The sequence below is a fragment of the Epargyreus clarus genome, unplaced genomic scaffold, assembly GCF_041222505.1.
Source record: "Epargyreus clarus isolate Ecla_fem2 unplaced genomic scaffold, WU_Ecla_fem_2.2 ptg000035l, whole genome shotgun sequence".
Lineage (NCBI taxonomy): Eukaryota > Metazoa > Arthropoda > Insecta > Lepidoptera > Hesperiidae > Epargyreus > Epargyreus clarus.
In genome coordinates this window covers 4,819,173-4,835,130 of record NW_027332240.1, presented here as the reverse complement: position 1 = coordinate 4,835,130, position 15,958 = coordinate 4,819,173, and the positions used below count along the sequence as shown (strand labels likewise).

General features: G+C 33.1%; 2 protein-coding genes across 2 annotated transcripts in view; both read left to right on the top strand.

Annotated features, from left to right (window-relative positions):
• Nucleotides 1-3,482, top strand: part of Cbp53E (Calbindin 53E) — a 69,322-nt gene extending 65,840 nt beyond the window's left edge. The window contains exons 10-12 of the mRNA XM_073092015.1: nucleotides 901-957; nucleotides 1,572-1,643; nucleotides 2,223-3,482. Coding sequence (XP_072948116.1) covers nucleotides 901-957; nucleotides 1,572-1,643; nucleotides 2,223-2,375 — 282 coding nt within the window. The 3' untranslated portion in view covers nucleotides 2,376-3,482. The remainder of the gene's footprint in view (nucleotides 1-900; nucleotides 958-1,571; nucleotides 1,644-2,222) is intronic.
• An 8,020-nt stretch (nucleotides 3,483-11,502) lies between these two features.
• Fkbp12 (FK506-binding protein) lies at nucleotides 11,503-15,679 on the top strand. Its single transcript, XM_073091873.1, has 3 exons — nucleotides 11,503-11,638; nucleotides 13,872-14,032; nucleotides 14,846-15,679. The coding sequence occupies exons 1-3, from the start codon at nucleotides 11,602-11,604 to the stop codon at nucleotides 14,972-14,974; spliced, it is 327 nt and encodes a 108-aa protein (XP_072947974.1). The 5' UTR covers nucleotides 11,503-11,601; the 3' UTR covers nucleotides 14,975-15,679.
• The last annotated feature ends 279 nt before the right edge of the window (nucleotides 15,680-15,958 follow it).

Below are 15,958 nucleotides of genomic sequence, written 5' to 3'. Positions count from 1 at the left end.
ATAGAAATTTAGAATAAGATGTATCGGCAATTTGTATTAATAATACAAGTTTTTATTCAAATCGGTCTAATAAATAAAACTAATATGCATCATTGTTAGACCCTAGTAGAATATATTAGGTTGTATGCTAGGTTTTATTTTATTATAATTAAGATGAATAGAATAGTACATTACAATACGAGGACGAAAAATTTTTTTCTGACAAGTGTGAGTTTGCAGGCCGAGCCGCAGGCGAGGACTGCAATCACACGAGTCAGAAAAACATTTTTTGTCCGCGTGTTGTATAAAATTTTATATTACGGGGGTCGGAAATGGGGGTTTTGCGCACGCGAAGCGTGCGTAAAACGTCCATTTACGCACGCCGTGATATAAAACAATATTTTATAACATCAGTAATTTATTACGAAATAAATGCACATAATAATAACATAGCAAGTAAAAAGTGATTTATTGCTTTATTTTTGACGTTTACTTTTAATTTCGATATATTTTTATGATTATCGATATCTAAAAAAAGTTACATAAAATTATGTTTGTAAAATTAAAATTTGCTCGACTTGGCGGAGCTATCGTGCCCCAAAAATTATATTACAAAGAGACAAACTACAATAAAAAAATAATATTTGACTAAACTGTCACGTGTGCGTACAGTGTACTTTTTATTATTTCATGTTATGTATTATTATTGCTAAATTTTAATATTAAAACAAAGAGTAATTAAACTTCTCTTTTCCGCTTTCCTGTTTCATATTCCCGTCGGCTAAATAAAACTAAAATAAATATCAATATCTTGAGGAGGATATTAAGGCTTTTATAATTTACATATTTGGCGGAAATATTATATTATTTATATGTAATACCTATAAATTTTAACTAAACAATATCATTATATTCCAACAGGGCGCTACGAAACTAACTAAAGACGATATAGAAAGAGTGTTCTCTCTGTACGATAGGGTAAGTCCGCCATTTTAGATACAGATTATTTACTTTGTATTAGTTTTTTATTCAGTATACTAGCTGACCCGGCAAACGTGGTGTTGACATAAAAATAAAAAAATGTTAAGGGTGAACAGCCCTTATCACTTAGCACTTAGCCGATTCTCAGACCTACTGAATATGCATAGAAAATTTGGTGAAAATCCGTAAAGCCGTTTCGAAGGAGTACGGTAAATAACATTGTGACACGAGAATTTTATATATAACTATATATATATATATATAAGATATAACTTTCTGTTTAATAATTACAGTTTATTTAGATCATTGTTACTTACTTGTTTACATTACCAACATTAATAATTAAATAAAACGCTTTCTACACTCACAGCCCCACACTAGGATTCCCTGTGTCGTGGGTGCCATGGACGCACACATAGACAAATACACAAACACCCCGACCCAGAAACAGAAATCTAAATTCATCATTTAGATATCTGTCTGGCCGGGGATCGAACCCGGGACCCTCTGCGCGTCAGACCGGTATGGTGACCGCTCCGCCACGTGGGTCGTCAAGTCGTAATTCTTTTAATGTTTATTTTTACTTTAACAAGGTTTTTCTACGTTTTCAGGATAATAACGGTTCCATAGAGAATGAAGAGCTGCGTGGTTTCCTGAAAGACCTGTTGGAATTAGTGAAAAAGGTAAGAAAAAAACCCTTTTTTATTTTCTTACTTTTTATTTTCTTTTACTTTGGAATAACTTAAGAATCTAATTTCTAAAGTGGTAGATCAAAACAACAAGATACTTATTATAATCGTATTTAAAATATGTAGTCCATAAAATAGTTTATTTTCATAAATAAGTATCGACTGTATACATAACGAGCTTTTTCCTGCGGCTTCGCTCGCGTTATGAAGTAATAGTATTAACTAAGAAGATTTATACAAACTTTCATCCCCTATTTTATCCCTTTGGGGGTACAATTGATCAAAATCCTTTCTTAGTGGATGCCTACGTCATAACATACCTGCATGCCAAATTTCAGCCTGATCCGTCCAGTGGTTTGGGCTGTGCGTTGATAGATAACTATGCCAGTCAGTCACCTTTGAGTTATATATATTTTTATTATTAGATTAAGTACGTAAATCAGATATTCCTATTACAGTAAAAATATGCTTTTAGGTTTATATTGCTTTGTTTTTCTTTTTTATATATGAAAACCCAGTTTTGAATAACACTGAACTCTGATAGGAACTAAAATAATCCCATTTACATTCCAGGACTACGATGCCCAAGACCTACTGGAGTTCGAAGAGACGATTCTCCAGGGCGTGGAGTACAGCAGCGAGGGTAAGATCAGCAGGAAGCAGCTCACCATGATCCTGCTGGCGCTCGCTAAGCATAACCAGGAGGAAGACGCCACCACCCCATAGGAAACCCCGTACACCGCAATACTCCGTCCTCGTTTTAAACGAATTACTTTTGCATGGGAAGGGAATTCGGTCGTTACGATGACGTTTTACTTCTTTATTTTGTTGTTTTTTACAGTTATTTTCGGAGATATTTTGTTGTTATCTAAACGGAAGAAAAATACAAAAATTGTGAGAATATTTCTTAAATTGTGACTTTACAAATCCATAGCTTTTTGTTGTAAATTTGTTAAAATCAAACGTTTTTCAATACCATTGCAATGCGTCGTCAAAAAGCCATATTTAAATAAACCTTAAAAATAATTCAAGATAAGTAAAGAAGCAACCGCTTATTTATTCGTCGGATGGCTAGTAGGCGACAGACTAAAGCCAGCTATAAGCTATAGCTAAAAGACATAATCGTCAGATGACTTATAAATAGATTTAGTCTAGCTATAAGCTGTAGCATACAGGCTCATACAGAGGATGACTAATAAGGCAACAGACTCAGCCTAGCTATAAGCTATATCGTAATCGCCGGACGTTTCGTAGTCGTGTCGTGTGGTCGAGTCGTCATCGTAACGAACAAATTCCTTGTCTTTACGTTTGTCATTGTGTAAAAAGTATTATTTAGCAGTACTGAAGCGGTTTCATTTAAGTCGCTTAGACTTATAATTTTCCGAATATGAACATAAATGTTGCATTTTGTTGTAAGTACTAACAATTAATTTAATGCTAGCTAAAATCGAATATGTGTAGATAATATTCGATGGTATTGTTTATGCCTAGATTGAATGTGGAATACGAGCAGGGCCGGATTTGGAGGTGGGCAGGCAGTGCTACTCCCGCGGGGCCTCCTCAAAATAGGGGCCCCCAAAATATAGAAAAAAATAATATTACGACGTGTCAGCAACTTACTTTTATCAAACAGTATTTTGTTAACATTTTACCACGTACACTTAACTAATTACTCCATTATTCGTTGTAATAATTTTATTTGTTGGCAGTATAATTTATGAGACTTGACGGAAAAAGACGATCCGTTTGATTCGGAAAATAATAAAGGGCGTCTGCTCCTTCATTGCCCCAGGGCCTCCACATACTTAAATCCAGCCCTAAATACGGGACTTATAGTAAAAGAATGTCGGGGCCCCTGGACATACAAGAAATCGGGGCCCCATAAAATTAAAATCATTTCTTGTTTCGTATTCGTCACGCGTCTAGACATATGATATCATCAGTATTTGCAACACAGAAATAAATACGTATTGCACATGTTGTTACAGTGTTAATTTTGTAAACTGAATGTTTTAGAAATAAAATATATTGTGTAATTTTGTAATTTTAAAACTATTGTATTTTTTAATTAAAATAATCTGAAAGTATTCTGAATATTCAAAGAAATTCTTAGAAAATCGTCTATTTCAGAATCATTTTCCTAAATCATACTAATCATCATAATACTTAAAAGCATAATTAAATATGTCAAAATAATCCATATTATATATTATCATACACATAATAGAAATTTTAGATACATTTATAATATATGTACGCAATTGATTATGTCTGTAAATCAGAAAAAGATTCAAGTTTCTAATGCGCTATTAATGTTATAAAGGTATCTATACTTTTCTATAATCTATGCATTCTAAAATTAGGTTGTGTTGTAAAAATGAGAGAATACTAGTCCTGCTTTAAACGTATTATTATGAAAAAGGACATATTTATTCATCGTAGATAGGTTTCGCTCAAATCAATTGAAATATGGTTAAAACTTGGCTTTGAAAAATAAATTCCTCATGTCAAAAAGTTTCTGATATTTATCTAAATTAAAAAAATAACAATATGATACTATGGGATAGAGCGCGCGAAACTCTAATGGTGCCAATTAAGTAGGTACATAAATTATACAAATTCAATTTTAGTTAATATTGGAAGAAACAATAACTCTCGTAGATTAACGATTAAAGTTTTAATAAATTGTAGGTATCTACTCTCTCCAATTAATAACGTTTTATCTATGCTCTCAAATTAATAAAAAATCTATGATCTGACAAGATATTCTTTAACAGTTTTACCTAAAAATAACTCTCATTCGCCTTTTTAAATTCTGTGCACAGTTTTGCGAGCTCTTCCTTTTTCCTATAATTAATTAAAATACCTTGTACCTTGAGCAATCATTGTAAAATCGGTACTAATAATAATTACATTTTAACCATTAAGCCAAAAGAAATGCCAAATATTTTAAGAGTTCTATATGCGACGCAAAGTAGAAACATATATTTTCATAAACATTGATTTAAAACATCGTATGGTAGTCCTCCGACACAAAATATCACTGTAAATGCTACATATCGTATCTGATTACCACTTAAGCTTTTGCTTCTATAAATAATTATAAAAAATGCATTTAAAGTATAAACTAAAAATTATCGCAATTTGTTAATTGATTTCTAGTCCGTCTGTTTTCAAAATAAGATAAAACGTGAGTGTTTTATCTTATTTAAGAAAGACAAAAAAAAAACACAATATGTTCGCATTTTTATATTTCAGGAGCATACGTTATAGCAGTACTACATCAGTCAGTATAAAAACACATCTATTTCATTTATTGATTCGGACTGTCATTAATATGTCATATAACTATGTCATGGCAGTATATTCTAAAAAGATATACATTCAGTGCCGGATAAAGCCAGCTTGGAGCCCGTATATAAATAGAATAATTTCATAATGACCAGCGCTTCATTTGTGAATAAATAAGAGGTTCGTGGCTTAATTTCTTTGAGTTCTACATTTTTGAACAGGGCCCCAAAGTCACGGGGCCCTTCGCAATTGCCGTCTTCCACTACATGTTTTATCCGGCACTGAATAATAGGTTTAAATTGTCGTTTCATGTTTGATGTTATTTCGTGTTCGATGTTATATAAGTTATTAAATGTTAGTACGTAAAGGGCAATTTATAGAGACGCATATTACCAGTTTTTGTAGCACTATTTAAAAGTTCACACCTTTAAAATCATGTTATCTTATCGAATAATAAACTTTGAGTATATGTTGTCGAAGTCGGTAATCGGCGTCTTGATAAACGGCTAAATGTTCCCATAATCTTTAAAAATAAGTTGGTGTTTTGTACTTAAAGTATTGTAACATTTCATATTTAATTAATGTACTAACATTGGCTTTGCTGATAATTATTATTGTATTTGATAATTCAGGTGAAATTTTCTTACTTTCGTGTTAAATGGGTGTTACTATATAAGTCATCGTCATCATCTACATCATTCATGCGGTGCTAGGCCATAAACATTATTCTTCAAACTTAACAAACGAATAACGGCTATATTGAGCCAGTGTCGGGACACGAACAATGATTGACCAATAGGGAATATGCATGTGATTTAGATTTGCTTGTTATTTTTTTCCTCGGTACATTACGGTCCTGAAATTACATCTAAACCATTATTTTTCCTTTATTTCGTGTTAAATTGTTTAAAACTTTAATCAAAAATCGTAAATTATGCCCGCGAAATTCAAATTTGCAAAACGCATTCCCATTGGTCGAATCGAAAAATGACGTCACATAGCGTGTTACGATGTTTATCGGCGTCGATATTCAAACTGTTTGAGAGAAAAATTGTTTTTGTCTATATTCCTACAGTGTTATTTATTACCTAGTGCGATTTTTCTACATAGTATTATTAGGAATAATCAAGAACAACGATTGAAAGTAGTTTTGTCAAAGCACAATCGGACTATTTACCTAAAATATGCAAAATGAATAAACTGGTTTTTATGCATAGGTCAATTTGGAAATATTTAACTGATCATAACTTATTATGTTAATATTCTTTTTTTTATAATATAGGAGTAGCAGACGAGCATACAGTCCGCCCATGGATATATGTAATCAACCCCAGATAGGATTAGATATTCCCACCTAAGGTCGGCCACAGATGCGCCGCTACCCCTGAGAACTAAGCTGGAACGCCTCGGAAAAGTCTGTCTCCTACCACACCCTTCAAACCGGAACACAGCATCACCTAACACTGCTGTTATTAGGTAGAAATAGGTGTGGCGGTAGTGCCCCCGGAGTCGAACCACAAAGGGTTCTACCACCTTCAACCAATCACCTATCTTTATAATATTATAATAGATTATAATGCATTTTGTGTGTTTCAAATGATAGTATTTTTGTTGTAGAAGTCGATAAGTACCTAACGAAGTAGATGATCAATGCAATATTTTAAAATCATTTACCTAAAATTATTGTTTGTTACAGTAAATACAAATGTTAATGCGATTTTGGAGATACTATATGTGTTTCCTATAATCTTGCACCACATTTTTCGTATTTTCGCATCTTTTGCAAAAGAAAAAAATACTATATAATGTATTTATAGTTTATAGTACTGGTTTTGCACAATAAGTCCAGGAAATATTTATAAAGTGGTTATGTAGCCTTTCCCATTATGTAAATAGCGATGAAACCTGAAAATGTTTAATAATACCTTTATGTGCATACAGTTATCATCAATATTAATACAAATACACGCTACGTGACGTCATTCAAAGAGCGCGTAAAATGGCGGCGTTCAAATGTGTCAAATTTTATTGATACTTTAAACAATTTTTAAAAAAATATTTCAATCACTAATAAAATTGTTTATATTTTATACTATGTTAAAACGATGTGATAAGTGGTTTAAAATAATAAAATAAAAATGTGCATATTCCCTATTAGCGGCAAAAATGTTACTAAATATATATAATATACATCTAAATAATTAGACAGCGTCTTAGGAAGCCAAAATTACCTGATTATATTTTACTGATCTAGATATAATGTTTATGTCCTAACACTACTGTACCTTCTGTCTCATTGTTGTAAGTTTCCACGTGCAGCTTAGTAAATCCATGCATTTAGGTGTAGAACCATCACTTTGTATCGTCCAAATACATTTTCTTTCGATATATGATTTACTCGTAATATTAATTTTAAGTTTATGTTTAAAAAAATGCTTAAGTTTATCGTGGAGGGCGGTTCTAAGTTTTATGTAGATGGCTCTAGCTCTGCACTAATCTGAGCATTTATGCTGTCAAATTGACATTACACAGTTCCTTGTCTATGACACGTCGCAGAAGGCAAAGGCTGCTTCAAATTATCCTTAGAGCTTTACATAGACCAGAGCTAAAAGTTAAGGCCGTCCTCGCCACTGTAAACTTAAAAATATTATAATATTGCTTAATGTTTTTATCATGTATTTATATGTTGAAATGTAGCATTAATGATTAAGTATTAAATAAAAAATATATAACAAAATGGCTGTTAAAATGAATGTTGTAATTAATATTGTTAAAAACGCCACTAATTTATATGGATAAGTAGTTTTATTCATTATGTATGAATGGTCTATGAAATCGGTGTTGTGATCAAAGATTATTTATAGAAATTATTATAATCAATATACTAAATATGTAATTCGATGCACAAAACGCCAAGATAGTTATATTTATGTATTTTATACAAGAGTTAATATTGATACATAGTATTGAATGATTCCTTCTATACAGAGAATATGGGAATCTTTACTTAATGTTACAAGTATAACCACTTTCAATATTTATTTACTTTGTCATTTTTGCATAACACAATCTTTGAGTATCACTTGCCATATGTGGCAAAAGATTGCCTCAAATGGCCAAAATATTGTCCTAATGTAGCATACGAATGCAAGACATGTCAACTATAAACGTCTAAAAACGTTTCATTTGAATTGTGAGATGCAAAGCTGGGTTACGAGCGCTTGAAAACCTACACAAATTAAGCGAATCTCTTACTACACGTTTGAATTCGTCAAGTTTTGACGTGTGGGTTATTTATTGAAACCAAACCATAAGGGGACACCGCTTTACTGTGAATCTTAATTATGTAAACATATTGTAAAATATTCATTCAGTCATGGTAATAATTTTGTGCACCGTTTCTCAACCGGCATTCTCCCCCGAGCCCTTAAATAGCCAAAGATTTTTATGGCCCTCTACATTTTCACTTATAGAGTACCTATTTAGTTTTCTTGTAATTTTCAAATAAATTACTTACTTAATTTAAATATACGTTCAAGTTTGTACTTCCTTTTTATTTTTTATGTGTTAATAACAATAACAACAGTAAAGTTTTCCTTATTCTTATAAATATAATAGTGATTTAAATGTTTTTCATATAGTTACATTTATACTGTTTAGTACGCCGAAGTGCGATGAGTAAGTTATATTTTATGTATGTATTTAAAAGCAAAAATGCTTTATGAAACATAAGAAAACGTTTGTTATTGCTCGATATATAAAATTTGGCACGACTTGGCGAGGCACTGCCGTGCCCCCAGACAAGTAAAGTGCTAGTACGAAATGGCCTACAATGTACAGTAGCACTACCATGAGTTGGCATAGAAACGCCACTATAGAAATTGTAAATAGAAAACTATTGTCATTTTGCTAGTGAATAACATAACTACTATCGTTACGGTATTTCTTGACAACGTCTGTCAAATTAATGACTCATGGGACCGAATTTGTATGGCAATAGATCATAATGACATTCGCTAGCGATTTGATTTCGATAGGTTTTTTACGTTACGAGTGGCTCACACTACGGAATTTAGTTCTACGAGTAACCACCAGAGGCGCTGTACAATTTTTCATACATTTATTTTACGCAGTCGTTAGCGAGTAATACTTTTGTAAACTCATGGTAGTGCTACTGTACGAAATTACACATTACACACTTATATATAATTGTTACATTTTTTTTTGATATAACCAATTGTGGATTTGTCAAATGCAAAGATGTGGTAAGAGCCACTTTAGTTAACTAATTGACGAATATGACTATCTCAACGACATTTATCTCAACGATAATTCTAAAATCTGTTTTTTTTTTTTTGTTAACACAAGACACAAAAATCATAGTAGGCTATTATGTACTGCCATTCTACTACAAGTTTGCTTATTTATTTGAGATTAAACAAAAACAAAACGTTAAATAAGGAAATAATCGTTGATATTTTCATTGAATATAAAATGAATACATTTTTTGAGCTTATTAATGTATGTAAACGTCCTAAAAATTGTAATGGCAGTTTTTAAATAATTAAACAAATCTAAATGTCTCTCGTCTTTCTAATAAAAAACAATGTTATAAGAGATCCTGAAATATTTGTTTACACTTATTACCTCGCAAGTACCTAAGACGTCAATAAGATATGTATTGAAAAATGATTTTTGTATTTAGCTTCTTATGTACCAAAGCCACAGATATAGTACAATTTGACAAGAGACTAAGTTAGTTAAAAAAATCTTGTTCAAGTGTATAACAAGCTGTTATTAAGTTGTATTATAATTTGTGCTTTGGCTCCAGCATAGATTAGTAAAGATTACTCACTCCTAACAATTTGTTAATTAGATTATAGAATTCAAAAAAAGAACTTACTAATAAGCCGTTTGTGGCTTCATTCAATTTCAAGGCGGCGAAGTATCTTTACTAATCTATGGGCTCCAGTTATAAAATTAATAACATTGTTATACATCTCTTATATCGGCGTGTTAATGTTATGTTATGTGATTATTAGTGTAACCAATGTAACTAAATGTTGTAGATGAATTATAATTTTGTACTTACCTCAATATCCAAATACTAGTCCTATAGCCTGGCACTACATGTTAACTTATTAAGATGTTTGCTATTAAATATTTATATTTGTAACGGGTTGTTTTCTTTCATATAAACTGTAAAAAAACCTCTGGAAAATAATCCTTTTTTTTTTGGTATCGAGGGGGAAACCTTCAATAGGTACCCGACAACGTAGGAGCGACGCCGGGTTATGTGGGATTTTTACCGCACTAACCCCCCCCCCCCCCCCCCCGGTGGCCGTCCTCTGCGCTGCGTAGAGGGCTCCGGGATCTCCAAAGGAGTCTTACGACTTTAGTCGCCTCTTACGACAGGCAGGGGATACCGTAGCCCTATTCTAGTCCCGGAACTACAGGGACACTGGAAAATAATCCTAGTGAAATCAAATTAAGATCTACATTACATTAGTCTTTGCAAAATCCCAAGGTTTTGCCAGAATATGTCAATAAGTATCCAAAACATATGTTATATGCTTTTCATAGCACAACAATATAATTCCGTGTGTCATGGATGCCATTAACACACACAAAGACATACATATTTGAGTACATAAACACCCATATCCAGAAAAGAACCTCATCAATAAATATGTGAATAAGGGAATAAGGACTCTTCAAACCAGGAACACAGCAGTGCTGTGTCATTATGTAGAGATGTCACGGTGGTGTCTCAAAATTCGAACTACAGAGAGCTCTTCCACCTTCAAACAGTGTCTCTAACAGTTTAGCAAATATACTTTTATGGATGGATTGGAGCATCGTAGCTAACATTTACCAAATGTACAAGGCGAGTTTGAGGACAGGCGAAGCTACTGCCCTGGGGCCTCTAAAATAAAGGGCCCCCCATACTACCGATAATACAACGGACCAGCAACTTTTACGTTTTTTTTTACCAAATAGTATTTTTTCGCATCTTTACTTAACTAATTACTACATTTTTTGTTGAAATATAATTTTACCTCTTAGCTTACTATATGTATAACCCAAGCTCCCAAGACGATCAAGACTCCAGAGTCGCAAACTCTGGAGAAAAATGATTAAAATGACCAACCGCAATTAAAAATGAAGAGAAAGCCGGTTAAGGAAGAAGATTACTAATATGGGGAATAATTAATTAGGAAAATGTTAATATAAGTTCAAAAGTTCCCGCTGAAAATAATCTTTACATGATAAGTAAAACTAACCGTCTAAATACGAGATGTTCTTAGAGTAACATAAATTCATAAATTTTATAATTGCAAAAGTATGTTCAACCGGCCAAAACAATTATATTAACAAAAAAATTGCTGCAACTGACGCTATAAATGCAAAAAGACCAAGCATTATTGATTATCTGTGACACAGGACGCTGCGGCGCTAACAGCTAGCCAATCAGAACGCTGCAAGCTATACTTCCGATCCGAGTCCGAATCCGCAGCCGCACGGCGTTTTCCCGATCGCGTTTCGCGTTCGTTCGGTTCCAATACTTCCAATTTCGCCATTGCTTAGCGGTGTGGTTGATTGTGGTTATAATTTCATTGTAGTGCAATAAATTAGTTATCTCCTTGTAAATAGCATAATCATGGGCGTAGACGTCGAAACCATCACGCCCGGCGACGGTAAGTGTTCATACGTTCTTAAAAAATGAAAATTTAAATGTGGAAACTGAATAGGTATATAAACCTAGCATTGTAGCCTTTTTTAAATATGGAAGAAAAATGGTTGTAGAAGAATTTGTTTGTTTTAAATGATGTCATTTTCACACTTCTACTAAAAAAATCTAATTAACGAGTGCTATTTGACCTTATGCATGTATTATCGATCGGCTAATAAAACTAACCTATGCATTATTCAGTTCTAAATTTTAACCAGTAGGATTGCCAGTAGGTAGATAAATACGCTTTTATCTTACAAAGGATCGTTGAAGGAGATATAAGTAGACTGGACGTTAATTATTAGTAATTAACTACTTGAAGGTGTAATTAGGTATTCAGTAGGTATTGTAGTCGTGAAAATTTATTCAGAACCGTATTTTCAAAGGTGTAGGGGCTATATTTAGATTAAACTTATTTTCCTCTATGGAGTAAGGTAATATTACATTGTCCGTCATTAAGTAGTCTTACTAATTCTCGTATTATGTGTATTCTATAGAAAATTCATGTTCTAAAATGAGTTTGATCGAAGGTCGAGAGTTCAATGGTAGAACTCGTCGGTCAACTGCGATGGCACCACTGTCACACCTATTTCTACCGTTTAACAGCAGCATGAATCTGCGTTCTGGTTTGAAGGGTTAGGTAAGAGGAGACACTTATATGTGGTGTTTCAACTAAGTCCTCAGGGTTACCTACGTACCTATGGACAACCTTAAGTAACTCTCCTTTGTGGAAACTGGTATAGATATAGGCAATAATGACCACATCTGGTGGATTGTATTCTAACATACTACTGGTATAGCATGGAAAAAGTAGTTTTTATGGTTAGGGTAATATTTGGGCTCTGAGTAAAACTATAAAAAGATAAGCTTAGTTGGATTATACAATATTTTCTGGGCATAGTATACAATGTAACAATATTTTCAATTAAAAAAAAATGCAAATCACCCTGTAATTTCAACATTACCGGTAAAATACTTCATTAATTATTTAACATAATTGCCTGTTTTATATCCAAATAAAACCAAAAATTAATTGGTTATTGTAAATTAACATCATTTTGTAGTTAAGAAGTTATTTTTAGACATATTTGTGAAGTGATAAACAGGTACTTAATACCGCTATCATGTACTAAACCACATCTCTAACCACGAATATGTTCTATTATCTATAACTATATAATAGACTAGCTGACCAGGCAAACTTCTTACCGCCTAAAAATCTATTTATCAAATATATTTCATATAAAATATAGCCTATGTTACTCGTGGATAATGTAGCTTTCGAATGGTGAAAGAATTTTTAAAATCAGTCCAGTAGTTTTTGAGCCTATTCATTACAATCAAACAAACAAACAAAGTTTTCCTCTTTATAATATTAGTATAGATTTTACAATACTGCCAAGGTCTTCAATTATGGTAGAATTGTAATTGCTGTTATAATATAAAAATTAACAACATGCAAGCATGTTAAGTTATTTAATTACTGTAATTTTATATGTTTACTAGTTGACCCGGCAAACATTGTGTTGCCATATAAATAAAAAAGTAATTAAGGGTGAACAACCCTTATCACTTAGGGGTATGAAAAATAGATAGTAGCCGATTCTCAGACCCGAATATGCATATAAAATTTGTGTGAAATTCGGTAAAGCCATTTCGGACGAGTACGGTAACTAACATTGTGACACTACAATTTTATATATAAGATTGTATTTGTTTTTTTATAATGCAGAACTAAAAATGAGCATGCAGTTTGAAGGTGGTAGAATCCTTTTTGCTTCGACTCTAGAGACATCACTGCAGTACCAATTCTGTCTATCAACAGCAGCATTAAGCACAGCTGTGTTCTGCTTTGAAGGGTGTGATAAGCGTTCTCCATGAGTAGTAACTCCATGAGCACTAAAAAGGCTTTTTAGTCTTAACTAATAATAATAATACGCTTTATTGTACCCAGATGTAGAACATAAAATAAAAAACATACAATTTAGGACGACACAAATGGAGGTCTTATCGCTAAAACAGCGATTTCTTCTAGGCAACCTTAGGGTGAGGAGTTAAAGAGGGTATGATTTACAATAATAGGTAGGGTGCAAAATAATTAACTACCTTTTTCTTAGCGATTTCCTTACAAGGGGCAGCATGAAACCACACTGTGTCACAGAGAATAACTCATTCAATTTGATATCTTTATGTTTCAGAGGCCACCTACCCTAAACGAGGGCAGACTGTCGTGGTGCACTACACTGGAACACTTACAAACGGACAGAAGTTCGACTCCTCCCGCGACCGCGGAAAGCCCTTCAAGTTCAAGATCGGCAAGGGAGAGGTCATCCGTGGCTGGGATGAGGGTGTAGCGAAGGTAAGAACTAGATTTCTATTATTTGCAGTTTAAAAGCTAATAATTACTGCTTAAAAGATAAAAGAAATCAGTAGTATTGTCTGAGGATCATCACAGTGTATGATGCTTTTGGTATTGGTAACTCCTCCAGTACTGAAGGTGGTATAACCCTTTGCGGTTAGGCTCCGGCGGCGCCACCCCTATTTCTGCCTCATAACATGAGTTATAAACAACGCTGCTGTGTTCTGGTTTGAAAGGTGCTCTTTCGAGGCATTTCAACTTCGATCTCGGGGATAGTGGCGCATTTGTAGGCGACTTCTTATCTTATCTGGGATTGATTACAGATGTCCACGAGTGACATTAGCCACTTACCATCAGGTAGACTGCATGCTCGTCTGCTACTCCTATATTATGAAATAAAATCTTTGGATATAAAGAGAATAAGGAGTACAAAATACTGAACCTGTTCTGGGTTTCAGTAGAAGGGTATTTATGCCAGCTGAGATAAGAATAAGAATAATGCTTAACAAACATTATTATACATAAAAAGTAAAATAAGTCCCATTTAGCATTGATTACAGATGTGAGCACAGTAATTCTTCATATGCATTTGTTACAATAAGTTTATAATAAAATATATAATGTGATTCTATTTACAAAGATGTTGTTAAACACATTACGTAGAAATATTATTTTCATAACATGCTTTATTGCATGTTATGATTCCATACAATTCTCAGCCTGCACAAAACATACCTACATACACAGTTTACACGTCAAAAACCAGAAATATTAACAAATGCTTAAATCATAACCATAAAAATTGTGTTTCAGATGTCGGTAGGTGAGCGCGCTAAGCTGACCTGCTCTCCTGATTACGCGTATGGTCAACAGGGCCACCCCGGGGTCATCCCCCCCAACTCCACCCTTATCTTCGACGTGGAACTCCTCCGTCTTGAATGAAGTCATAATGTAATGAATAATGCATTTATTCAATCTCAGTAGATTCTAGTGTTCATGTTTCTGTATTCTAAATTTGATTGTGAATGGAGAATTGTTATAAATGTGATACATATGGTATCTGAATTTACTTACATATGGGGCAATCATCGTAGACCTCAGGAGTGACATAGTATCTGTGATTGGCTTCAGGTAGAACCTACTCTATGGACTTGGTTACTGATGTAGCAGTAGCAGTAGGTCTTATATAGACAATCTTATATAAACTGTTAGTCTGCAATACATCTATAATCCATTGTATGTAGCACTAGTATTCCTTGATTCATTAAAGATTGTCTTGAAGGCACTAAAGATGTTACAAGTAATATAACGTCACAGAAAACAACACTTTAAAAGGATTAAAACTTCTCCATTCATAAATCTTTGTAAATTGGTCACATAATGCATAATGTTTGAAGTTTCAAGGTTTCCGTAAACGTTTGAGCACATTCCACATCAATTGAAAGGTCAATTTACCAAATATATATTTTGACTACTTTATTGTACTGCATTTTGATATCCTATGTATTTCAAGGTTTTTTTAAGCACAAGTTTTTTATAAATTGCGGAGCCTTGTTCTTTTTCGTCTTTTTTTACCTACTGGTAAGATTTACTTACACCGAAAGCTTTATTATGAAACTTAAGATTAAAATAAATATTTGAAAACTTTGTGTTGTTTCATTTCTGAATAAGCTGCAAGTTTAATAAACTTCGTGTTCTTTTTTAAAGTAAAGATAAATTACCTATATTGATGCGATTCTCTCTAGATAGTACACTGCAACTTCTAAAACCAATGTAAAATGTTAAATAATTTTCGAGTTTACTTGTACATAACACAAGAGCTAAAAATAATTATGAGAGTAGTCGACTGGATAATTATTTACCCAAAGTAATTACCTGGATGATTATTTATTCAGTTGAATAATTAGTGTCCTAAGCCCAACCCTA